A 25,034-nucleotide genomic window follows, 5' to 3' on the forward strand; every position below is an offset into this window, starting at 1 on the left:
CGCCGCACCCCTCCCCCCACACCCACCCCCCACATGCATGTCTCCAAAGCCCTGTGTGAAAGTCCCCTCCTCTCTGGAGTCGTCCTGATGCCCAGCAGACACCCACCGCCCCTGGCTGTCAGACCAGATGTACCTTTATTCTCGACTTCCTGCCTCAGCCCTGGACCTCAGGCTTGGCCACCCTGTCTCTGCTCTGGGCTGAGGACAGAGCTGAGTGTCCTCTACACTCCCGCACCCCGCAGAGCGGGTCAGGCTGAGTGGGTGCTCAGGGGGAGAAACCGCAGTACACACATGTGCTTGCACACAGATGTGAGAGGGCACTCACTGCCACACAAGGCCAGTCCACTAGAGCAAAGCACTGTCCTGGCTCCTTCTGGGGACAATGGAGGGGCTCAGTCGAGGCGCTCTGCAGCTTGCCACCGTGTGCAGTGAGGGCCCTGAGCAAGCCTGCTTCCAGTCCATGATCCCTGACCCCTGAGCAGGCTCGGGCGGGGTGAGGAGAGTGCTCTGCTCTGAATCCTCCTGGCAGCTCAAGGTCCTTTATCTTTATTTATGGCCACAGCTGAGTGTTCCCAGAAGGCAGGGGGCTCCTCGGCGTGGGGACTTAGCTACAAAGCAGAAAGGAGGCCCCGTGAGTTCTGGGCCAGACCCTAGGAGGCTCCTCTTGGGAAACCCTTCTAATTGGCAACAAAAGGACTGAAGGGCATAGCCTGGAGAAAGGAGCCCCAAAGCCCCCAGCTCTGTGAGGGTCCTGTGTGGGGCTTTGCATGGACTGCCTGGGCCAGCCAGATCACCCTCTGGAAGGACTCTGCCTGCAGTTTCCCTGGGTGAACATGCTCCCTCCTTTAAGCCACAAATGCATCTTGGTGCCACCAGGACTGATGGTGACAGGGTGCGGGTAAGGGAGAGGACACTGAGCCGTGCCTGGTCCCTGACTCGAGGCCCTTGGCTGGCAGAGCTGGGAGACGCCCTCAGAAACAGGTCATTGCAGTGTGGCCTGCGGTAAAAGCAGATGGCAGGCTGCTGCCCAGCCTGAGGCCTGGGGCCTGGTGCCCAGGGAGCGTGCATTGGCTGGGCCACCGCTGAGGGATGCCGGGGGCGGGGCCTGGGGGGGTGAGGAGGGAGATGAGGGCGCCAAGCAGGACAAATGAGGGGCCTCGTTCCAGCTCTGCTCTGCCCCACTCAGACCTGAGACCGTCTTATCTGTGAAGCCCCCTCCCTCCATCCTTCCCGTACCCAGGCGTCAACAAGGCTACTGGGCTTTCCTCCCCACCTGACCCATCTGCCTTACCCCCACTCCCACCATACCGCCCTGGCTTGGCTGAGGCTGCTCCCTGCAGCACAGTCCGTGCTTCTCCTGGATCCCCTCACCTTGCCTCTCCCTTCCGAGCCCAGTGACCGGTGACAACTCCCGCCAGAACAGGCGTGGTGCCTTGGCACCCAAGATCAAGCCCAGACGAGGTTTCTGGGGTCAGGACTCCCCACCACCCTCAGCAGGCCGCTGAATGAGCACAGGACTGGATGCTGGGGTGGGGCTCGCAGCCCTCAGCCATGGCCCCGCCCCTGCCGCCACTGCAGGGCTGTGTCTGCGATGCACCCGGTGCTGAGAAGGAGGTGTTGTTCTCCCACAAGGAGGGTTCTGGAGCCAACACCAGCAGGCTGCAGGCTGGTCTGCCTCCGAAGGCCTCTGTAGGCCGGACTGTGGTTTGCCCGTGAGGTTTGCTTTCTGGCCCAAGGTGCTGCTGTTTGTTTTCATTAATGGTTGGCTGTGGGTCCTACTTTGGACTAAGTATCCAGGCTTGCAGTCATTTATAATAACTAAAAATTACTTCTGGACCAGCTCTGGCTGCTTTGTGTTTCCCAGGGACCTTTCATGATTTGAAACAGAGACGCCGTGTTCTGCCTGGACCCCACCCATGTTTTCCTGGCTACCAAGAGCCTACTGTGTGTCAGGCCCTGAGCCTGGCTCGGGATCGAAGCTCCCCCCGAGGGCCCAGGAGCAGAGATAGAGGCACTGGGCCCTCTGAGGAACCAGACTCCACCTCCACCCCTGCGAGCTGCCTCCTGGCCCCTGAGGACCCAGGCCCCAGCCCTCCCCAGCTCCTTTCAGAAGGGAGGCTTAGGCAGAAAAGCCTCTTGGCTATTGAGCGGCTCTTGCAAAATTGCATTTGATGAGTTAAGTGTAAATAAATGAGAACCAGATGGATTAGGTTTCGGGGAAAGTACACATGGGCCTTAGAGAGTGGGGCCCAGGCGCTGCCAGACCCCAGATGCGGCCCATGCTGTCGGAGGTGCTGGCACAGGCAGGCAGGAGGTATGCCCGAGGTCTCCCGGGACCTGTCCACTTCCTGGTCTGGTCAGCAGCTGGGCCTTCCCTGGGGCACCTGACTCCCTGGCAGGTCGGCTGTGTGCGGAAGACACAGGGTCTCTTGCGGCAGCCCTGACCTGACACTTCGCCCCTCTGGCTGGGCCTGAGTCCAAGCTCCAGGCTGGGCTGAGGTGCACGAGCGGTGGGCTGGCTTTCCAGACGGGCATGCCCACTACTCATGTCCACACCCAAAGAGCCAGCCCTACGGAGGCTGGTGCTCTGTTGAAGCCTGCGGGCCTTCAACTCTGTTTTTTGTTTTTTTTTAAAAAAAAAACTTTATTTTCAGAGAGAGAGGAAGAGAAGGAGAGAGGGAGAGAAACATTAATGTATGGTTGCCTCTTGTGCACGCCCTACTGGGGGCCTGACCTGGCCCGTAACCCAGGGATGTGCCCTGACTGGGAACTGAACCAGCAACCCTTTGGTTCGCAGGCCAGAGTTCAATCCACTGAGCCACACCAGCCAGGTCTCCCCGCCTTCAGGGTCTGGTCACACTCCCCCAGCGACGACTGAGCAGCACTGAACGTCTCTAAGAACCGGAAGTGTGCTGTCTGACTGACTGCTGACGGGTCCTCCTCACACAGTCTGCATGAAGTCTTCCTGTGACCGCTCCCTACCCTTCAAGTCACAGCTGTCGGGGTATGAGATGCCATGAGTAACTTGCTGTGTGACCTTGGGCAGGTCGCTTAACCATTTTGGGCCTTGGTTTCCTTCTCTATAAAACACAGATAAGAGTACCTGCAGTTGTTTTGGGAATTACAGAAGATGCCCAGGTAAAGCACTCAGCACAGAGTCTGGCACACACCCGCTGCCCACGACTGTTCATCAGTCCCAGGTATCTGGGCCGCTGTGACGCCCCAGGGAGCCCCAGGTGTGAGCATGCCAGGGGAAGAGTGATCGTGAGCCGCATTGGGAGGGGACGCTCGGTCTTGCCTTGGCCTGGCAGTGTCCAGCACAGTGGCCTCAGTTCCTGGCACCTATCCCTCCTGATGTAGGCTCTGGCCTGCTCCCCACCAGCACCCCCTTCTCTGGGGGGCCCCAGCCCATCAGGTGCTTCACATTGGCCCAGAACTGGACCCGGAGCCGTGTGTGGGGGACAAGCCCTACCCTCTCATGCTCTGCACATACTACCTCTTCGATTTCTCCTGCCATGTAGTCTTGTTGAGACGGAATTTACTTAAATAGGACGCACCACGTTAACAGGTCCACTTCTGTGGTTTTCAGCGCGTTTGCGAGGCTGGGAGGACATCACCGTGCTCTAATTCCAGAGCATCTCTGTCGCCCCGGAAAGCATCCCTGAACCCACCGTTGGGCCCAACGCCCCCGCCCTGCGTCCCTGGCCACTCAGTCTACTTCCGACCTCCATGGTTCTGCCTGTTCTGGACATGGCACATAAAATGTGGAACCATACAATATGTGGCCTTTTCTGTCTGATTTCTCTCCCGTAGCCTAATGTTTCCAGGTCCACCCATGAGGGACCGTGTGACGGCACCTCAATCCCTCTCACGCCGGAACACTTCTCCCCTGCGTGCACCAGCTGAGGCTTATCCGTTCCCCACCGGGTGACGGGCGGCCGGCTTGTCCCACCCCTCAGCTATCGTGACCACGCTGCTCTGAGTGTTCCTGCGCCAGTGTCTGTGTGGCCACGTGTCAGTTCTCTTGGGGACACATCGAGCAGTGGCACTGTTGGGTCTTACAGTGATCCCGCGATTAACTTTTTGAGGACCTGTCAAACTGTTCCCACAGTGGCCACATGCCATTCTGCTGTCCTGCCAGCAAAATAGGAAGTTTCCAACTTCTCCGCATCCTCTCCAACATTCATTGTTTTCCACTGTTTGTGTTTTTAAAAAATTATAACCATCCTAGTGGGTGTGAAGGGGTATGTCATATGGTTTTGATTTGCATTTCTCCAGCTAATGATGTTGGACATTTTTCATGTGCTTATTGCCCATTCATAGATCTTCTTTGAAGAAACGTCTATTCAAACACTTTGCCTATTCTAAGATTGAGAGCTTAGTCTTTTTACTGCTGAGTTGCAAGAGCCCCTTCTACTTTGCCAGGCACACGGCTGACAGGAGCCCTCCCTCCCGTCTCATGGGCCCTTTACAGCAGCCTCGGCAGCTTTCCACCCCAGTCTGCGGGCGCCAGGCTGCCAAGGCCTGGGCTCCTGCTAGGCTCAGATCCCAGGAGATGTCCCGCCCTCTTGCCAGTGCTGCCCAAACCCAGGCCTGCCTGCTCCACCTGCTCCAGACTTAGACATCAATGGCTGACACGCACCTGCACTCGATGTCCAACAGGCAGGACAAATGTCATGTGGTCCATGTGGAACCAGGCGAAGCCTGGGCTCGCCCTCAACCTTCCCCATCTCAGCCAACAGCAGCACAACCCGCAGCTGCTTCCGCGGAGACACCTGGAAGCCATCCCCGACACCTCCCGGGCACACCCGGACTCACTCCCCACGCCTCACCCCTTAGCAGGTTTGGTGGCTCGGCAGCTGTGGCTGCCACCAAACCAGTGTATGATGACAGCTCACCACCACCCCTGGGACTGCTGGGCCCAGTCCCCTCCTCTCTGGCTGGGATTACTGAGGCGACTTTCCCACCGGTCTCCCTGCTTCCACTCTTGTCCCGTGCCCCACACGGCGACCTCTCTGTGCTAACCAGCTGTGCCAGCCCCTGCTCAGAGCCTCTAAAGGCTTCCTTGGACTTCTCACGAACGTCTTCAGATGGGGATGAGAGAGCTGGGAGGAAAGGCAAACACTCGAGTCAGGGAACCAAAGCGCGATGCTCCAGACAGGCAGGGGGAGCGCCCTGGCGGGCGCTGAATAAGCACCCTCAGACACACAGCAGGCCCCTATGGGTGCGGTCACCTTCAGGGGCCTGTGCGGGGCGGGTGGGCAGCCCACTGCCTTGGGAGAAACTCCACTGAGGCCAGGAGGGCCCGGGAACCCCCGTGCAGCCCACTGGCCTGGGGCCTCGGGCCAGGTCCAGTGAGTGACTCATCCCAGCATTCATATCCCAGCCTCAGGGAGGACTGCCTAGGCAGCTGAGCCCCTGGGAATCATTCTTCCGGTTACACTCAGCATTTTCCTCCACCTTCCAAACTGCTGAGTGTAAAAGCCAGGACTTGCCGCGTGCCAGCCTACTGTGGGTACTTCGCTGTGACCCACTCTCTCCCTCCTCCTGCCAGCACCGTCCACATGCCCACCAACCCCCCCATGAGTTCTTCATGGGTGTGAGGGCCCCAGCACGCCCCAACCTGTGACAGCCCCTCAACCGGGCCCGCCGTGAGTGGGCTTGGCCCCTTCCCCACTCAGCAGCCCCTTGTCCCAGGCCCTGGTGGTCCGTGCGGCTGCAGCAGGACTGAGACGGCTCTGTACTAACAGAGTCTGCGCACCAGGAGAGCAGCAGACAGGGGCTGGGGGAGGGGCCAAGCATGGGCAGCGGGGGGCTTTGTGGGAACGGGGGTGCTGAGCGTGGCTGAGGACCCGGGAAGGCTGCCAACTCTTCCCCACAGCCAACCTCTCCCAGCCCGTCTCGGCCCCTTCCTTCTCACGGCATTCCTCTCCTCCAGAACCCAGCGTGGCTCCCATCACGTGGCTCCCAACAGCGTGGCTCCCATCACGTGGTTTCATTATTTAACAATCAGCATTTACTAGGAATTTTGAAAAACAGTAAAAAAAAGAAAGAACGAAGGATCAACAGCCTGACACTCAAGCCGCAACCACAGCCGTGACAGCTGATTCTGCTTCCGTCTCTTCCCATGGGCTGATGACCCTAGCGGGCTGGCCAGCCCGCATCAGCCTTCCCACCCTTCCTCACCCGAAGCCGAGTCGGTGCGTCTTCTGCACTGGGACCGGTCCCTGCCCCCCCCCTCCCCCCCCCCGCTGCTTGTGCAGTCCCCCAGTGGCCCCTACCCGACCCTCGCGCACTTGTCCCCACTTTAGCCTGCTCCCAATCTCCCTGGGAGGCACACGGGGCAGCCACAGCCCTCTCCCTTTTAGGGGGTATTCCCTTCAGATGGGTTCTGGGTCAAAGACCGTGAGCTTCTCGCTTCTCCTCACTCCCTGCTGGACCCTCTCCATCTGCTGACCTCCCCCCGGTGAGTGCCTGCGTGAACCGTTGCCTCACCTGACATCATCGTTCTAATGCCCACAACTCCCCCCAAAAAGTCCACCAAGAGCCGTTCATTTGTTCATTCATTCATTCCTTCATTCCTTCCTTCAACAAGGACGCAATGGCCGCAATCAGTGCTGGGAATAAGCAGTGAACACGAGGTCACATCCAGCCCCGAGGGAGCTGCCTGTCCAGGGGGACAGGGGGCAGTGAGACCGCCGAGATGGTCACTGACTGGGGTCAGACGTCTGCAGGAGGAGAGGAGCGGGCCCCGGGAGAGGCGGGACAGAGACCACACAGAGAAGCGGGTGGCCTCTCTCTAGGCCCCGTGGCGGTCGGCACAGGGAAAGGCGTCCGGTGGGGGTGGCAGCGGTGCACGTGCGTGTGGCACGGCTGGGGCAGCAGGCGGGGCCCTAGAGGCTGTTGAAGGGGGTGCTGGGAGCCACGCTTGAGTGTGTGACATGCACAGTACACAGCCAAAGGTGATCTATCCCGACACCCTGTGGCTACAGGCTCAGACCTCCAGGTCCCAGCCCCGGCAGCATTCAGCACACTTGGCTCTGCTGACGGAGACCGCTGTCTGCCAGGCGGAGCCTTTCCTTCCTCCCCTCATCCCACGGCACCCCGCCTGGCGACCCGTCCCTCATTCCTGGCAGGGCAGGGCAGGGCAGGGCAGCCCTGGCCCCGCACAGTTGGTGCGGTGTGAATTACACCAAGTGTGCCACGCTGAGAGCATTTCTGCATGAGTCCGGGAGCTGCGGGAGGGCGGGGTCATGCCCAAATAAATGAGGTTAGGACTCCTGGACCTGGCACATACTGGGACCTGGGGGCATCTGCTGACCCAGAGGTTATAAACCCTTCCTCTGAGGCATTTCTGCCGTTCCGACCAGAGAGCCACGGCAGCAGCTCCCACTCAGCACCCCCAGGCTGCCGGCCCCCAGACACCCTCGGCTGTGCCATCGACAGCGAGGGGGCTTCGATGGAGCTCCGGGGGAAAGCAGCACCCAGACGTGGACGTGTGACCACAACCACACAAGGTCAGGTCTGCGCACAGACGGCTCTGGACAAGACCCTGATGACGCGCGACCCGTTGACCTGCTGGGCGGGCGAGCTGACAGGGGACTCATTTTGTCTTTTCTACTGACTTCTCTGGGTGCTTCTGTGTAGCTGCCACACGTGTAGAAGACGGGTGAGTAAACAGACCTCCTCACCTCTGCATGACGAGCACCGTGACCCTGGCTGGTCCGAGTGCAGGGCGGGGGGCAGCCGTCGTGCCCAGGAGGGCCAGGGGAGAGGTGCAGTGGGACAGACTGGGGCACCAACGACAGATGGTTCCCCGGCACTGAGGGCGTGAAGTGCCTGGGGACTAGCTTAACCTTCAGACGGGGAGAAGGCCAGGCTGGAGTGACAGGCAGAGCCCGGATCCCAAGGGGCCAGCTGCCAGGCTGAGGAGGCCCCAGGAGGATCCCAACCAGAGGGGCCTCCACCAGCATGGGACCCCTCGGCAGCCAGCAGGTAAGCCAGAGCTGGGCGGGCTGGCCTGTGGGATCTCTCCCGCCACTAAAGTGGTACCTAGGAGGTTGCTAAAGGCCCCAGACCAAGCAGCTGGGTGGCTGCCATGGCTACCTTCTTCCCCCAGACAAGGCTTACCAGCTGGGCACAAGGCACCTCTGCCTGCCGGTTTATTTCCAGCTGCATGTGGTTGGGACGAGGTGGGTGACGGGGAGGGGTGCTGGGGCGGGGGGGCCACTGCAGCATCTGTCCAGACGCAGCCAGGCCCAGCCAATGTCCAGCATGACCCCAAATGCCATCCAGGGCCCAGTCTGCTCCAAAATAAGAAACTTGTTGGCACAGGGCGTGCCGTGCTGGAGACTTGGGGTGCCCTACTTGTTCACAATGCCCCTTTTAGGCACACAGCTCAGTTCTGGTTTCAGGCATATGTTCTGGTGGTAGAATATTTTTAAAGAGGCTTCACAAGACACTTGCTTTTTGTTTATTTCTCAGCGTTCTGACCTAGCCCTGGGCACATGGACTGCAAACAAGAAAGATGAGGAAAGTGTCTGCTGGCCTGGCCTGCCCTCGGCTGTTTAGGGACATGGCATTCTCTGCCCTGGACAGCGCAGGACCTCTCCCCCAAGCTGCCAAATCTAGACCTATTCCAGTCAAAGGTGGGTGGGGCTGGCGCGAGGGGGGTGACAACAGAGTCAGCCCGGTGCTACCAATGGGAAGGGAGCCCTCATGGGTGAGGGGGACCCTGACCTGAGAAGACAACCCAAAGGAGAGCCGTAAAGAGGAAGGCCGTGAACGCCCCCAACGTCCCTGGGCGCCCCGCGCTTTCACACAGACCCCTGAGCTGTCCTCCCCCGCCCTCCCAGGAGCATCACTACGCCTGAGAGCGGAGAGCTGGCCCCAAGCGACTGCCAGGAAGAGAGCTGGGAGCCAGGCCGCGTGTGTCCCCACCTCCCAAGTCCCCACTCCCTTCATGTGGAACAGAGACTAGGAGGAGCTGGGCACGGAGATGAGGATGGGGCACCCCGAGCCTCAGCAGCTGCGAGGGCTGCAGTCTCACGGGCTGCTAGGAGACTTGCCCAGCGCCAACGCCCCACCCTTGCAGCAGGCCCGTGCGAGCACCCATCAAGTCGTGCTCCTCTGGCCGCCCGTCCATCCCTCCATTGCACAAATGAGCCTGCGTTGGGCCCGGGACAGACAGCTAAGTCACTCTGGAGCTCAGCCCTCCAGGGGTTCTCCAGGTAGTACAGGAGACCGACTCCCAGACAGCCAGTGACAAGCTGGGAAGTCCAGGGCTGAGGCAGACGGAAGCCCAGGGGCTGTGGGGACCCAGGGGACAGGTGTGCAACTCAGGAAGGCTTTCTGAAAGGGCCGCAGCCTAAGCTGAGTCCTGAGGGCCAGCGGGGCCAGCCAGCCAAAGTGCTGATGAAGAGCGTGGGGAGGGCAATTCAGGCAGAAGGAACAGCAGGTGCAAGGACACTGCAGAGCAGGAAAGGTGGTACGGCCTGAGAGCTGTTCAACACGTTGGAGGTTCCAGTTCTGAGATGGGGAGGCAGACAGGGAGCGCATCTGGCGGGGACCAGGAGGGCACGACCAAGAGGCTGGCTACTGTCATTGAGGACGCACCATGCTGCCCAGCCAGAGGATCACAGGACACTAGTGGGAAGGGCTCTGACACTGCAGCTGGGCCAGGGGTCCCGGCCAGTGTTCTTGGAGCCCTGGGGGCCGTGTGGGTGTGGCTGGTGCCACAGCGGGCAGGGGCTGGGCCCTGCCAGCCTGGCTTCCCAGTTCAGCTGGAGCAGTGCGACCTCCTCACGATGCCCCGGGAAGAAAGGGATCTGCTGCAGTAACAAGACCCCACGAGACTGGGAGCCACTGGTCGAACCCCGCCCCTTTACTTCACATATGTTGGGGTGACCGAGGAACACAGAAGCAGGGCATTTCCCAAGGCCTCCAGCAAGTCGGAGCTCTTGGCCCAGTGACCTTGCCCCGAGCAGCCCCCTGGCCCCCGCAGAGGTAAAAAGCCCACTGCGGCTCCGCCCCCGCACCCCAGGCCTGAGCTGGCGGCACGAGGCTGTGGAGGGCCACTCCACCACTGAGACGCACCGAGCCGCCCTCAGCCCACCTCAGCCCACCTCCCTGCTCCGGGAGCGCCCTGGTTCAGCGGTGATTTGGAGGGAAGGAAGCATGTCTATGAAAACGAACATGGCTCCCTGTGTTTCCCTTCTCAGCCAAAGAATTCCCATCAGATCCAAGTTGTTAAAGCTGGAGAAGTGGTCCTGAATCCGGCTTGTTCTTCAACAGAAAATCAGCACGTTCAGACCACCTGAATGTGGGCCAAGAATGCAGAAAAGGGAGGGGGGCGCAAAGAAAGAGAACAGGAAGAAACCTCTCGAGTTTACCTTAAAAAATATTGGTGTTTATGGAGTAACGATATGACTGTCCGGAGCTGTTTAGTTTTACATTGAAATGGTTGGCATTTTTTTCTCCAAGCAAGAAATGCGTTGGGCTGGTGAAGTATGAAGACAAATAAACAGAGGCAGCTCGAGCCTTCATCATGGGTTCAGGGAGCAACACATTGTCGCCAGCTGTCCTCCAGGATGGGCGGGGTGCTTCCACGGGGCCAAGGCGGAGAGTCCTTTCATCCTGCCGGCCAGCGTGGGGAGAGCTGCGACCCTGCGCCAGGGACACAGGAGTGTCCACGGGACTCCCTCCCACATGTGCAGCTGGGCTCCGGCTGGTCGGAGCCCCCCAACCCTCCCCTTCTCTGCTCTCCCTCTGCTCAGCAGCCTCTGGTGCCACCTGCCCGCCCACCTGCTTCTCTGATCCTGCCCGAGAGGGACCGCACCCATTCTGTGAGAACAAAGACTGAGAGGTGACCTGTGTCCAGGGGCACAAGGTGGGGATGTGGCAGAGCTGGCATTGGCAGCCAGACGACCTCGTGTCAATAAAGAAGCAGAAGGACCAAGCAAGAGGACGAGGAGCTTTCTGACCTGGGTGGGGCCAGGGCAGGGACAGTGACACAGGGTGGGACCGCTGTGTGGAACCTGAGTCCCCAGCCAAGGCCCATGCTCATCCCCTGCATCTTTGCCAGCTCAGAAAATCCATCCGTTTTATTTAAGAAGTGTTCCACTTTGCATACGAGGAATAAGTGATAATTAGCTAATTCACATCTGTTGAGCCCTTGTTCCATGCCAGGCACTGCAGTCTGTGGTTTTTGAAGCTTATCTCATCCGGTCTCTGCCTCACCGCTGCCAAGTGAGCACCGCTACTAACCCCAGCCAACAGGTGAGGATGCTCAGGCCCAGGGACGGGAGCTCCCTTACTGCAGGCCGCACGGTGAGAGAGCGATGGAGCCAGGGTTCAAGGCCGGGCAGGCTGACTGCCTGAGCTTCTCCAGGGCTGGGCATAGGGCACCCACCTCCTGATAGCAGGCTTCGCGCCCAGGACGTGGCAGAGGACTGGCACCCACGCACTCCTTGGGAAACAAGTGAATGTTCAGACCTCTGGCTTTCAATGCCATCTAGAAGCTCTGGATGCTCACATCCCACAGCCACCCCACCCGCCCCACAGACGTCTGAACCGGTGCGGCATGTCCATGTGGACAGCCGTGGGTCATCTCAGACTGAGCTTGGCCAAATAGACTCGAGTCCACTCTCCTCCTCACTTGAAAATTTGCCCTAGTCCACTACTCCCCGTCTCGGCCGCCGCGGCACAGCCGTGCAGAAACTCCAGGCAAAAAGCTATCAGTCAGCCACGACTCCTGTGTCCCTTACCTCTTACACGTCTAACCCATGAGCAGTGCCTGTCGGCTCTGCTTTCAAAGTACATTCTGAGTTCACCCACTTCTCCTCGCCACACACTGTCACCCTGGCCCAGGGCCACCGGCATCTCGGCCCCGGCCCCCACCATGGCTTCCCTCTCACTCCCTGTAATACATTCCCTACTTGACAGCCAACACCCAAATCCCTTTTAATTAAGTGTCCACCAAGTTGTCTCACTCCCTGGGAAAATGTCCCTCCCCTAGCTTGTCCCCATCCTGGGACTCTGCGCCTGTCCTCCCCCTTCCGCCTGGAGGGAAGAGCTTCCCTAGATTTTCCAACGGTGGCCTCCTCCTCCTCACTGGGGCCCCTTCACCACGTTCCCTGACCTCGAACGGCCCAGTGTGACAGAAGTGACTTCTGAGGCTACACTGTGACACTTCTACACGCTGTGTCTTGTTCTCTGGGGACTCAGCGGCCATGCTGTGAGGAAGCCCACAGGAGAGGCTGCCCACAGTGTTCTGGCCGCCAGCCAACAGCAACCAGCAGACATCAGTAACGAAGCCTCCAGATGATTCCGGCACCCTGGCCTTCACGTCCTCCCGGCGGACACCCCAGACACTGGGGAGCAGAGACAAGCCGTCCCTGCTGAGCTCAGTTGCTCAGCCGCAGCATCCACAGCAGAATAAGACGGTGTCTTCTGTGACCGGGGTGGGGGGTGGGGGAGGTGGGGGGGTGGGCGTTTGTGCAGCAATAGTACCAGAATACGCCCCTCCCCAGCACCGCCGCCCTCCTTCCCCCTCCTGGTCACGTCGTTTTGTCTTCTCGTTTTTCACTGAAGTTGACCTGACTGGACTCACTTTACTGAGCTCCCTTGACTTTCCTGGCCCCCGGCCCCCCACTGTGGAAGCTCCCACGTGTGGAGGCGCCGCCTCAGCTCACCATTCACTGTGTCCCGCACGAGACCAGGGCTGGCGCACAGCGGGCGCTCAGAGCAAGCTCCGGCAGCCCACAAACGGGCGAGCACCTGGCGGAGGCTGCAGCATTGCACCGGCACGGCCTGGCTGCCTGCCCTTAGAGCCGGGATGATATCTGTCTCTCCAGCAGACCTGGGGGTCCTGCGCGGACGCCCTTCTAATTCACTTCCACCCCTGCCGAGTGCCCAGCATGCAGCGTGGCCCAGCGTGAGGGCCCAGGTCACGAGGTACTTCGACAAATTCGTTCATTCGTTTGTTCACTCGTTCTAAAATACTCACTGCGTGCCTATAGCATGCCCCACACTGCACCGGGCCCAAGGACGAAGACGAAGATGTAAAGAAGACAGCGTCTGCGTTCAGGGCAAGAAGGGAGGGCCTCAGCCCAGGGCCTCAGGAGAGGTGTACACACCGTGGTCACAGAGGACTCTGGAGCAGAGGGACATGCAGTTGTGTCTCAAATGACGAGGGAGTAGGACCTCACCAGGTCCCCGCTGGGGAGGGGTCACACGGGAGCAGCTGTAAATGACAGGGACCTGTGGGACCACGGGTCTCCAGAAGGCTGGGCCAGAGGGTGCCCTTGTGAGAGGTGAGGGAGAAGCTGGCTTGAGGGGCCCTGTGAGCCAGTGGGCAGGCGAACGGGGTGTGCTGTGGAAGTGAAGGAGCCATGAGAGGAGGTTCTGGAAGGACGGGGCTCTCTGTGTGGTCCCTGGGGCTAAGACAATGTCCTGAAGGGTGCCGCCAGACTCTGCGGGGGCGGCAAGTTCCTGCCCTGGCCTGGGGAGGCAGTACAAGCTTTGGGAGGAGGTGTCCGCCCCGCGGAGAACTTCCTGGATGAGGGGTGCCCTCTTGCCCTTTACCATGCCTCCCACTGGCCTGGCTGGACAGACACTGGGATTTCTGGATCCCCCCCATGACTCCCAAACTCGCAAGGGCACAGAGCTAACACCCCACGGAAGGAAGTTGCTCCCAGAACCTGGTCAGCCTCCCAGAGCCAGTCCTGTCCCGGCACCATGCGGCGGGAGGTGGGCAGTGGCGTAGGGCCTTGAGCTGGCAAACGTACAGACCTGGGCTCTAGTCCCAGCCCCACCACTGGCCACGTGACCTTACACAGTCCCCTTCCCTGCTCTGAGCTTGGCTCTCATCTTAAGGAGGGGACACCGATGGATTCTGCCTGTGGTGTCTGCACGAGGGCCGAATGAGAACATGAGCCCAACACCCCGCACCACTCCAGGCACATAGCCACGAGTCAGCCGAAGTCCCTTGTCCCACCTACGTGCCACTGCCCGCCTACTCCAAAGCCAGGCACAGAGCAGGCGCTCAATAAGTGTTCACACTGGTTAATAAAACAACTTTTGTGCTGAACCTGGCTACAGATGATGTGTCTTGTCGGGAAAAACAGTGCTGAGAAGCAAGTCCGAAATTCAAACAGCGAGCGACTCGAGAAACGTGTTTTCCAGTGACTCAAGGTAAAGACTGGGGTTGGGGAAAACATCTGGCTGAGTGAACTAATGGCTACGGGGAAAAGGAGCCCCGCTCTGTGGAGACGGGAAAAGAATTGTCCACTGCTGGTTTTAATTTAGGCTGAAAAAAATCTGATTCTATTAGCCTAAATATTGCTCTTATGTCCAATTGCATGGGGTTTGAAATAATATTTTTCAAACAGAACTACTGCTATTTCAAGTAATTACAACGCTAAAAGCAGTCATTTGGGGTTGAGCAAGGATCTCATCATGGTTTGAATTCCCTCTGGTGTCATTTTCTGTTATATTTGAGAAATTCCTCAATAAAGATGTCAAATAGAGAGAAGGTTTGGTTCCCCAGAGGACAGGTTTGGCCACCCTCCAGGACACAGTCCCAGGCAAGCCATCTCGGCAAGAAAATAACCACTTTTGCTCAAAAGAAAAGAAAAAGTCCACTGTGAAAACTCCGGCAAGAAAATAACCCTTAAGCCATCAGCCTCATTTCTCCTAATTGACTCAGAATGCTTTTCAAACTCTGCCGATGAGGATTTATTCCAGCCATCGTTCCCCGGGAATCCGGCGGTGGCGGAGAGCGGAATGTGACGCCCGGACAAGACTCCTGACCCGGCCTTCTGGAGACAGAGCGACGGGAGATGCAGAGTGGCCTAACTGTCCCCGAAGGTGCTGGGTTGTGGGGTGGGGCTCCGGGTGACTGTCTAGAGATGGTCAGACTGCAGAAGGCAGCGAGAACCTTCCACCAGCTCATCCAGCCTCTTGTAGCCCCCCAGCACCCATTAGGGGCAGGCTCTCTGCTGGCAGCTTCCCCAGGCAGCAGGGCCGCAATTCCTACTGCGACCAAGCAGGTAGTTAAACAGGCAAAACTGACTGGTTGTGAGCAAAAGGGAGCGGTGGGGATTGAAGCAAACAGGAGAGTCGACCTGCACCCAAAGGGGGTACAGCTCCTGCCGGAAGCCGCCAGCACCACACTGAGACCGAGAGGTGCCCCTGCCCTAGGTCCCATGTTTGGGGGTCCCTCCTTTGCCCCTCCTGTGACTGCAGCCCTCCCTATGGAATCCAAAGTCCATAGAGGGTCGGTCATGTGCACCTGGGACCCAAAGCCACCTGCCCAGACCACATGCTGAGTATCTGAGACCCTAAAATTCCCTGTCCAAATGGCCCCATATCTGTCTATTCTCTGAGGGACAGATGGCACTTAGGGCCAAGCAACAGCAAAAGGGAAGGTGATTTGGGGACAAAGAGCCAGAACCCCAGCATTCAGATGGCAGGAGGGAGCCAGGGGCGCGAACAGGGGGCGGGCGCAAGCACAGGCACACCTCCACTTTCTGGCACAAACCCCGTGCAGTCCTAGGGTTCCGCTTTCCAGCCTAGCCTCCCAGGTCCTGAGGGAGAACTACTTGTCAAAGTGGAAGAGATTGCGTACATTCTACTTCTGAAGCCTCACGGTCATGTGTACATACTTAACCCCGTGGATACAACCTCTGTTTGCACTCCTGCCAAAGCCCCATAAGCATCAGGAGCTAGGTGACTGTGGCCAAGCAGGAACAGTGCTGGAGACACCCATTTTTATGTGACATTCCTTGACTTGTCAAATGTTGACAAATCAGTCCGTGACGATGATGACGGTGATGGTACACACTGTGGGGATATACCTAACGCGCTAGCTGGCTGAGGGCTGGGCCTCGGCCTGAAACCACTGCACCTCGAGGACGACGGTATCCCGCACCTGCGCAGAACTTGCTGTCTGCACGCACAGCTCTGCACGGCCACTCCCCTGTTTACCTGTCACGGTGGCCCTTGGAGACAGGCCTCGCCCTCCCATTTCAGAGTCAGGGCAACGGGAGCCTGGAGGGTTTGAGTAGCTGGTCCCAAACCATGGAGTCCCGCGGCGGTGCCGGACTGGAGGCTACGTCCTCACACTGCAAGCCCAGCTTCCTCCTACAGCGGTACTGGTTTCGGCTGCTACTGACCGGGCTCCCGTGGTCCCGGCACTGTCCCTGGCTCTTCCACTCCTACAGCATTTGATGGATGCGGGAGCCCAGACTCCGAGGGGCCACGTGGCCAGTGCGGTGCAGGTGGGTTGGTACCAAGATGTGACTTCTCTAAAGCCCGTGTTTTGTCTTGAGAAGGAAAAAGCCCGAAGAGTCTGCTGGGAAGGGTCTGCCCTCAGCTGAAAGCAGAGGAACGACAGAGACGGCCTTCTCTCGGCCACGGTGCAAGGGAGTCAGAGCCGTGTGCAGCTGCGATCTGCGCTCAGAGGGGGTGGGGTGGGGTGGGGGGAGTTTTACCCAGTTCTTCAAATTAACCGGTCTAAAAAGCAGTCCATTGTGAAAATAACCTTACTGAAACAAAGACCGACACAGAATCCCCCACCGTCTGGAGGCCGGGCCCTTCCTGCCAGAGCTGAGAACAAAGGGCTCACAGACACAAGCCTCGGCACAGGTGAGAGAGCTGCGGCTGCAGAGGCGGCCGAGTTCAGGCACGGCCCAGGGGTGCAGGCGGCAGGCGCATGGCCGCCCCGCGTCTCAGAGGCATCATCGGACAGCCCCCCTCAGTTCCTCTCTGAACGCCAGTGCCCTGACACCAGTTTGGATCCGAGTGCTCCATGCACTCTGCTGGATGCCCCGTCCACGATCGCCTTCCGCCCTCACGAGAACGCTTACGGACCGGGACGACGAATGCTGCTTCACAGGTGAGGACACTGAGGCACAGAGGGAAAGTGACTGGCCAAGGTCACCCAGCTGGTGACTGGTGGGGCCAGGACTGGAGCCAAGAACTGGCAGTTCCCAGGATCTGTCCTCTTGAGGCGTGGAGGTCCCACAGGGCTCTCGGCTGTGCCTTCACAGACCAGCCGGTCACTGCAATGTACCCGTTCTCCCATGTGAGGGGGCACGCTGGTAAGGCTAAGGCTCACCCTCCCAGGAGGACTCAGCAGATACACATGGACGATAATCAGCACAACGCCTGCTGTGCAGCCCATTCTTTACAATCCAATCAAAGGCTCTGCCTCCTCCCGAAGCCCCTCCTCCCGCTGGTCCTGTCACCTGCCTTGAGCAGGGCCTCTGGGAGCCCCCTTGGCTCTCTACACAGGCTGTGCCCTCACCCCAGTGGGCTGTCCCCCGCCTCTGAGGATCCCGCTCACAGCAACCTTCTCTTTATAGACCCCCTTGAAGGACTCAGCCCCATGGTCACCCCCACTGTCACCTCTTGTGGGGGTAGCTCTCCACAGGCCCCTCTGGTTTCAACAGCCTGCTGCCCAGACCCCCGTTTTGGCGCTTACTGTGGGTATGATTGCATGTTTGCGGACCTGCTTCCCATAACAAGCCCATCTGAGGCCCAACAGGATTGAACAAAAACAGGCAGGGAATCCAAGGCTGACACACCACGAAGAGGAAGAGTCCAGAGCCTGCGGACACCGCACTCCCTACGCCCCCCACCGGCACGCCAGCTGGCACAGCGGAAGGGGTATCGAGCACCTGCAGGGAGCCCTGCAGTGAAAGCCACGGAGAATCCAAACGAGCCTCGGACCCAGCAGTTCCACTTCTGGGAAGAATTGCTAAGGCAACGATAGGCAAAACGAGAAAAGAAGGTTCATGCCCAGAATCCCTTCCAGATTCTGATGGTGAAAACAAACAAACAAAATAAGCGAACAATCTAAACGTCCAACCACCAAAGGGTGGTTGAGTCACCCAGAGTGACACTAATGCCTGTCTGTTAACTACTTGCACCTACTAAGCGCACCCACTTCACTGCACCCTCACACTCGGCTCTGTGGCAGGGAAGCCTGAGGCTCGCAGGTCAAGATGACAGCAACAGCCACTAGTGCTGACAGCTCTGTGCCCACCGCGCCCCCAGCTGCCTGGACATGACCTCTGTTACTGCTCACGACAGCTGCTCGTCACCCTCTCTTTACCAGCAGGGCAGTGAGTGACTGAGGCCCAGAGACGTTACTGACGTATTTTAACAGGTTATTTAAAAGCAGTTGCTTATCAGACCATGAGGCAACTAGAAAAACGGCAACAACCTGGGCCAGGTACACATACCTGAGGTTTACATGATGCGAAAGGGAAAATCAGGGGACAAAACCACGCTGACCACCTGGTCGCCCCTACGGTGAGATCACACCTGGGTGCAGAGAGAAGCGCGGAAGGAAACCCGCCGGCGTAACGAAGGTGCTTCCCAATGTCTTGTCCCCGCTCTACATTTTTCCAATTTTGGAAAGTCAAGCTTGCATGACTCTTATAAATTTCACACAATGGCTTAAAATACATACGTGACCCCGGAAACTCTGGAGGTATGTAAGAATCCTTATTGTGGGCTGAACTGTGCTCCCCCCAATTCTTGTTGAAGCCCTGTCCCCAACACCTCAGCATGTGGCTGTCTCTGACAGAGGGCCTTTCCAGAGGTAACTATGTTAAAAGCCGGCTGGGATGGGCCCCGCTCCAATATGACTGGTGTCCTCACTGGAGGCAATGACAGCAGAGAGAAAGACACCAAATACATGGACACACGGAGAAATGGCCGTGTGAACACCTCACACGAGGGTGGCCATCTGCGAGTCAAACTGAGAGGCCTCGGAAAAAAGCAAAGCAGCGAACACCTTGACCTTAGACCTCTGGCCTCCAGAACTGTGAGGAAATAAATTCCTGTTGGCAGAGCCCCCACCCCACCCCCACCCAGTCTGGGCTGTTTCAGTCTGGCAGCCCCGGCAAACTAAGACAAAGGACCAACCGAAGCAGAGCAGGCCTTCCCACGCCCCGACACCACGAGCTGGAGCAGAGAAGCGGCGGGGCGCGGCCGTGGCACTCACCCAGGCAGTTGTGTCCGTCGTGGGCCAGCATGAAGCCGTCGAAGCAGGTGCACCTGTAGTTCCCCGGGATGTTGATGCACTCGTGGACGCAGCCCCCGTTGTAGGAGTCATTCTCGCACTCGTCGATGTCTGCGGAACGAGGGAACGAGGGGCACGAGAGGCGTCAGAGGCGCAGCCTGGGGTCCCCTCTCCCCACACTGCTGGAGCCACCCGGACATGCGCGGCTAGAGGATGAGCCAACAGGCATTCACCAGAACCCTTGCTGGGGGCTGGGGCGCAAAGACGACGAAGATGCAGATCCTGGCTCTGCACCCAGACTGGCCACCACCTTGCAGAGCTGGGCTGTGTGGGGTGCTTTCCAGCTCCCACCACAGTGAAGCAGACCAGAGTCAGGCCCCGCTCTGCCTCCCCAGAAAGCCTCTCGACAATCACAGCATGCGGGGACCCTGGGTAAAAGGCCCTATCTGAAGGCCTCCCAGACACGGAGAGCTGGTTACTTGTGAAGTGGGGGGATCAGAGGAAGTGAACTTTGCACACCACCACCAAGTGTAGCTAACTCCGGGATGTAAGTCCATGCACTCCCCTCAAAGATTCCCTTCCACATCAGCATCTGAAGTCTGAATTTCTGCTGCTCCAGTGTCCTTGTTGTAACAAAGGCTTCTGTCTCATAAACAACAGCCAATAGCCTTTGTAAAGGTCACCCTTTTTGCTGTTTTTAGTCTTTTTCAACATTTCCCATCAGGGGTCAAAGGGCTATCGGTTCTGGCGTTCCAGAGAGACTTGAGGGACTTGGAGGGTAACAGGAATACGCCTAGTTAACATTTCACGAGCGGAGCTGCTTCTGTGCCCACTTCCCGCCGACACCACCGCATGGCATTTTCTCTTGGAGGAATCCCACAGTAACTCAGAGACCTAGGCACTGTAGTCATTATTCCAATCTCACGAGGGCACTGAAGAAACGGAGGCACCGGGAGGCCGACACCTTGCCACGGGTCGCACAATTATGATGTAGAACAAGTGGGGTTCGAACCAGTGCAGCCCGGCCCTGCAGCCTGCGGGGACCGAAGCCCGGCCGCCAGGTCTGGGAGCGGTGAGGGGGTCCCTCCGAGGCACAGAGAACCGGAGAACCGTTAGCACCGCCGGGAGGGCCCGCCCGCCCTTCTGCTCTGCCTGGCGAACGCTTCGGGGGCTTGTGGGTCTCCACCCACACCCACCCAGCCTGCTCCAGGTGCCTGCCTGCCCAGCCACGAGAGGGAAGAACAAACCAGCCTGGATCTATCTCCAAAGGTGCCCAAGACAGAGACTTCCTCCTAACCTGCCTGCGGTGGCCATCAGCTTCAGCTGGGAAGCCGACTCAATTCTGCAAGTCATTTGAATTGGTTTTAATCATGTACTTAACACACTTAGAAATTTTAAATAACACTGAAGGAGGATATAAGATTTTATGTTTGAAAAGGTGCATGGGTTTATAAAGACTGAGATATTGATTACCTCCCAATCTCTGCAGCCCTGACCTTTCACCAGAGTCCCCAGTACACCAGCCAACCACTTCTCCCCATGGATCCTCCACAGACACGCCAAAGGCAGTGTGGCCCAACTTTCACTCAACAACCCGCACTTTTCTGGGGTGCCCCATCCAGTGAATATCATTGGTTTTCCACCCTCCACTGACATCTAATCAACTCCCAAAGCCCGGTTTTCCTACACCGTTAACGTGGCTCCTGGCTGCCCACTGGCCACCCGTTTCCACTGCCTGTCAGTGTGGTGTCATTTTATCTGATCTGAACCAGCAGCCCCCAAACTCTTCCCCCCTCCCTTCATTTGAGAAGGTGACTCTCTGGAGAAGGTGGTCTGGCCCCAACTCTGAGAGTGTCGTCTGATCACTCTCAGCCAAACAGTGCTTGGCATTTGAGACAGCCGGCGGTCCCAGGGTGGGCCCATGACGCAGGCTGGATAAGTCAGACTGAGGGGCGGGACTGTTATTTTATGCTTAGTTAAAAGAATTCTCTCTCTTTCTCTCCCCCCTCCCCCGCCACCCATACCTCAGAAGGAAGTATGCAGGCATCTGTTGAAACATATACCAGCCCACTTAGCGACCCTCTGGAGTAGGTATCTTAACTCCATTTCATGGTCGAGTAAACCAAGTGCAGAGAGGCCGGGTAATTGCTTAAGGCCATGCAGTAAGTGGTAGGGCAAGGATTGGAACAAAGGTCTCCAAGTCTATAACACCCACGTCCTTTCTAATAGGTTAGACGGCCCATGACATGCCAGGCATTGGCACAGTACTTCAGTTGTTTTTAATACTCACCTGAGGGTGTTCATTGATTTTAGAGAGAGAAAGGAACATCCGTGTGAGAGAGAAACATTGACCAGTCGCCTCTCACATGCACCCTGACCAGGGACCAAACCCACAATGCAGGCACGCGCCCTGACCGGGGTCAGACCCACAACCTTCTAGTGCAGTGGACGACACTCACCCACCTGGGCCACACGGCCAGGGCAGCAAGGCACTTTACGCACGCATGTCACCCTTGGCACACTTACACCGCGTACCAAGAAAGCATCCAGTCACCCGAACACCCATCACCCCTTCATCCTTATACTTGATATACACACACACACACACGTGTGCACACACGTGTGCACCTATCCATCTACCGAGGTAGCCAGCCAGCCAGCCACACACCCATTCCTCCAAACACCTGTTCACCCACCCATTATCCACCCCTCTGGTCACTGTACTAGCTGTCTGTTCAAATACCCACCCAGCCTTCCTTCCATTTGTCTGTTCGTGCAAAATCTGTCCATCTCAAACTCCAGTCAGCTGACCATCCTTCTGTCCATCCAATCATGTGTTGTTCATCCACCCATTTATCCCGCCAACCATCTACCCCACATCTAAACACGCACCCGCCACCTAAACATTCAGCCAGACACCCACCCTTCCGTTCCCCTGGGCATCTACACACTCATCCAGCCCTGCGGGGGTGGCTCCGTGGGTTGGGTGCCGGGTCAATTCCCAGTCGGGGCACATGCCTGGGTTGTGGGTTTGGTTCCTGGTCGGGTTTCTCCCTCATGTCCAGGTTTCTCTCCCTCTCTTCCCTTCTCTCTAAAACTAAATAAATAAACTTTTTTAAAAAAAGTTTATTTATTTAGTTTTAGAGAGAAGGGAAGGGAGGGGAAAGAGAGGGAGAGAAACATCAATGTGTGGTTGCCTCTTGCGCACCCCCCACCAGGGACCTGACCAACAACCCAGGCATGTGCCCTGATTGGGAATCGAACCAGCAACCGTTGGTTCATAGGCTGGCATGCAATCCACTGAGCCACACCAGCCAGGGCAAATGAATAAACTCTTTAAACATTCATCCATCCAAACCTCCATTCACTCATCCATCCATCCGCATAGCTAGCCACCTATCCATCTATTCACCGATAGAAACAGCCAGCCACCTATCCAAACACACACATACACTCACACATCCGAACACCTACCCACTCATCTATCCGTCCATCCAAGTATTCACGCATCCATCCAAGCATCTATTCATCTACCCATCAGTTCCGTTAAATATCACCCATCTAAACTGCTTATGAAATGTATTCAGTAAGACTTTCAAAATAAGATGTTAGGACGAAGACAAAGAAATGAGGACTGAAGAATAAAAGAAAGCTGGTGAAAGTATGCAGCAATACATTCGGTAACGCCAGCACAATTTCAAAAGGCCCACCACACATATGGCTCTGAGCTTCCTGGAAGCCAAAGCAAAGAAGGAAACAATCAGTTACGGAGTCACCACGTCCATAAAATGCACTCAGAGCAGCTATTTTAAAGGTGGTCAAATCTGAGGCAGATGTTTCTTCCTCTGATTACAATGATCATACTCCCCACTCTGCCTGACATGGTTCCAGTTTCTGCCTGGTGTCTGGGTGTAATTATTAACAGCACACTTTTCATTATGAAAATGATAAACTATTTGGTCCCCATACCCATAAGGCATCATAAAGAGATTGCTGAAAAGTCAATAAAGCAACTCTAGCCTGTTCCTCCCTCTGCCTCCTTGGAGTGTAGACCACAGTAGAGACCAGTGGGCTGAAAAGGACAGGAATGCTCGATGCTCACATCTACTCCCTTAATTCATCCCCAAAGCGGTCCCCCCACATTCGAGCATCTCTTAGAACGGGCAGTTCCTGTCCAGCCTCTAGGCCTGAGTGCTCCTCCAGGCTTCTGAGGCCAGCCTGCTTTCCCCAGCATGCCAGCCAGAGAACATCTGCGCCCAAATGCGTCCTCCCCCCTCATTTTCTGCATTTGTGCCTTAAATTTTTGTTTTTTAAGATCATGTGAGCCTCCTCCTGTAATACATAAGAAATAAACACACAAACAAAGCAGCTAAACAAACTCTGCCAAAACCAGTGGATTTAGTACCGTAATGAACATATCCAAGACCCGCCAGCCCTGGAGGAGGCCCCGCAGGCCTTCAAGACGCCCCTGGGCTCCGACCACTCTTTAAGAACCGTTAAAGCCAGAGGAGGAAGAAGCCTGTGGGGTGGGGAAGAGGATGAAATAACAGAGGGGCAGAGCCAAGCTCTCTGGACATTTGCTCTAAACAGACCGCTGTGGGGCACCCTGTGTCCTCCCACAGAAGATGTATCGATGTCCTAGCCTCCAGTATCTGTGAACGTGGCCTGATTTGGAAACAGAGTCTTGGCCGAGGTAACCAAGCAAGAGGTCAGACTGGAGCAGGGTGGACCCCAATCCGATGACCGGGGTCCTTATTTATGAGAGGAGGGAAGTTCGGATACCGACACGCAGAGAGGGCATCAGGACGGAGAGGAGACCGTGGGAAGTCACACAGACACGCAGGGAAGAGGGCCACGTGCAGACAGCTAGAGGCTGGCGTGAGGAAGCTGCGTGAGAAGCCGGTGTGGGCGCCGCTCCCATTTCACCAATGCGGACACTGAGGCCGCCCCGGTGGCGGTGTTCAAACACAGGAGCCACATCCTCCCACGAGATGAATACCTGTCTAAAATGCTTCAGGCTCCAAGCGGTTAATTAAGAGAAAGGTGCGGAGGGGATGTCATGCATCACTTCTTCCATTTTCAAGGTCTGCACCTCCCTGGAGATTGGGGGGGGGGTGATGGGGAAGGGTCCTACAAGTGGAGAAATCGAGGACAAAAGACCCAACCGCGTGCGGAGGGCCCCCCTGCCCCTTCTCCACCTTGGATTTAAAATGAAAACTCAATTCCCAACAGAAAACAGCTCCCGGCATCCAACAGAAGAAAACAGCGCGGGGAGCCACTCAGTATGGGTGGGTCACAGGGTTCCGGCGTCCCTGTGTAAAAGTGGCAGCGCGCTCGAGACCCCACAGCTGTGGTTGTGCGCCCTGCGCCAACAACGCTGGTTTGGGACGAGAGTGGGGTGAGTTTGGTTTTTTTTCATTTAATTCAAAATTGATTCTCACTGCCCCATAAGATATGTATTTATTTGGTGGTGCCTAGGTTCCAAAAGATTCTATTGCAAATAGAGCTCCATCTCATTTTACTTTAATACGATTTCATGTTTTTACAAATCAGGACCGACCAGAAAGGTTCTTAGTCAGGACTTTTAAAAAATCAAAGTCTAGCCAGTATACAATATTCTATTAGTTTCAGGTGTACAATATAGCGATTCGATGTTTATGTGCCTTATGAAAATGAGGATTTTTAAAGCATCTGCTCTGCACGTCCAGAGATCATTCCTGCAGCTGTCTTCTCCTTTCCCCTTGAAATTGGCGTTTTTCTTGACCTTCCTTGCAGACAGCGAAGACCAAATGCTGGAACAAAGACCCGTCACTGGCTGGGTGCTAGCGCGTCTCCTTTGTCTGGGGGCTTTAGGAAAGCAACGTGCTCCTCAGGTCAGACACCCATTCTGGGAGAGACATATGGCTTAGGAAGTGGGGTCCTTATTGGTGAATAAATCTTAATCCGGTTTGTTGGCTAATTATGCTCGAGGGAAAGTAGTTTGGCAGGGCTGCCAAGCAGG

General features: G+C 57.1%; 1 protein-coding gene across 2 annotated transcripts in view; it reads right to left on the reverse strand.

Annotated features, from left to right (window-relative positions):
* The window catches only part of SCUBE1 (signal peptide, CUB domain and EGF like domain containing 1), a 114,286-nt gene that overhangs the window by 74,769 nt on the left and 14,483 nt on the right, over positions 1-25,034 (reverse strand). For both annotated transcript variants that reach the window (XM_053919662.1, XM_053919661.1), the window contains exon 3: positions 19,016-19,144. In XM_053919662.1, coding sequence (XP_053775637.1) covers positions 19,016-19,144 — 129 coding nt within the window. The remainder of the gene's footprint in view (positions 1-19,015; positions 19,145-25,034) is intronic.

The sequence above is a fragment of the Desmodus rotundus genome, chromosome 3 (genome assembly GCF_022682495.2).
Source record: "Desmodus rotundus isolate HL8 chromosome 3, HLdesRot8A.1, whole genome shotgun sequence".
NCBI classification, from domain to species: domain Eukaryota; kingdom Metazoa; phylum Chordata; class Mammalia; order Chiroptera; family Phyllostomidae; genus Desmodus; species Desmodus rotundus.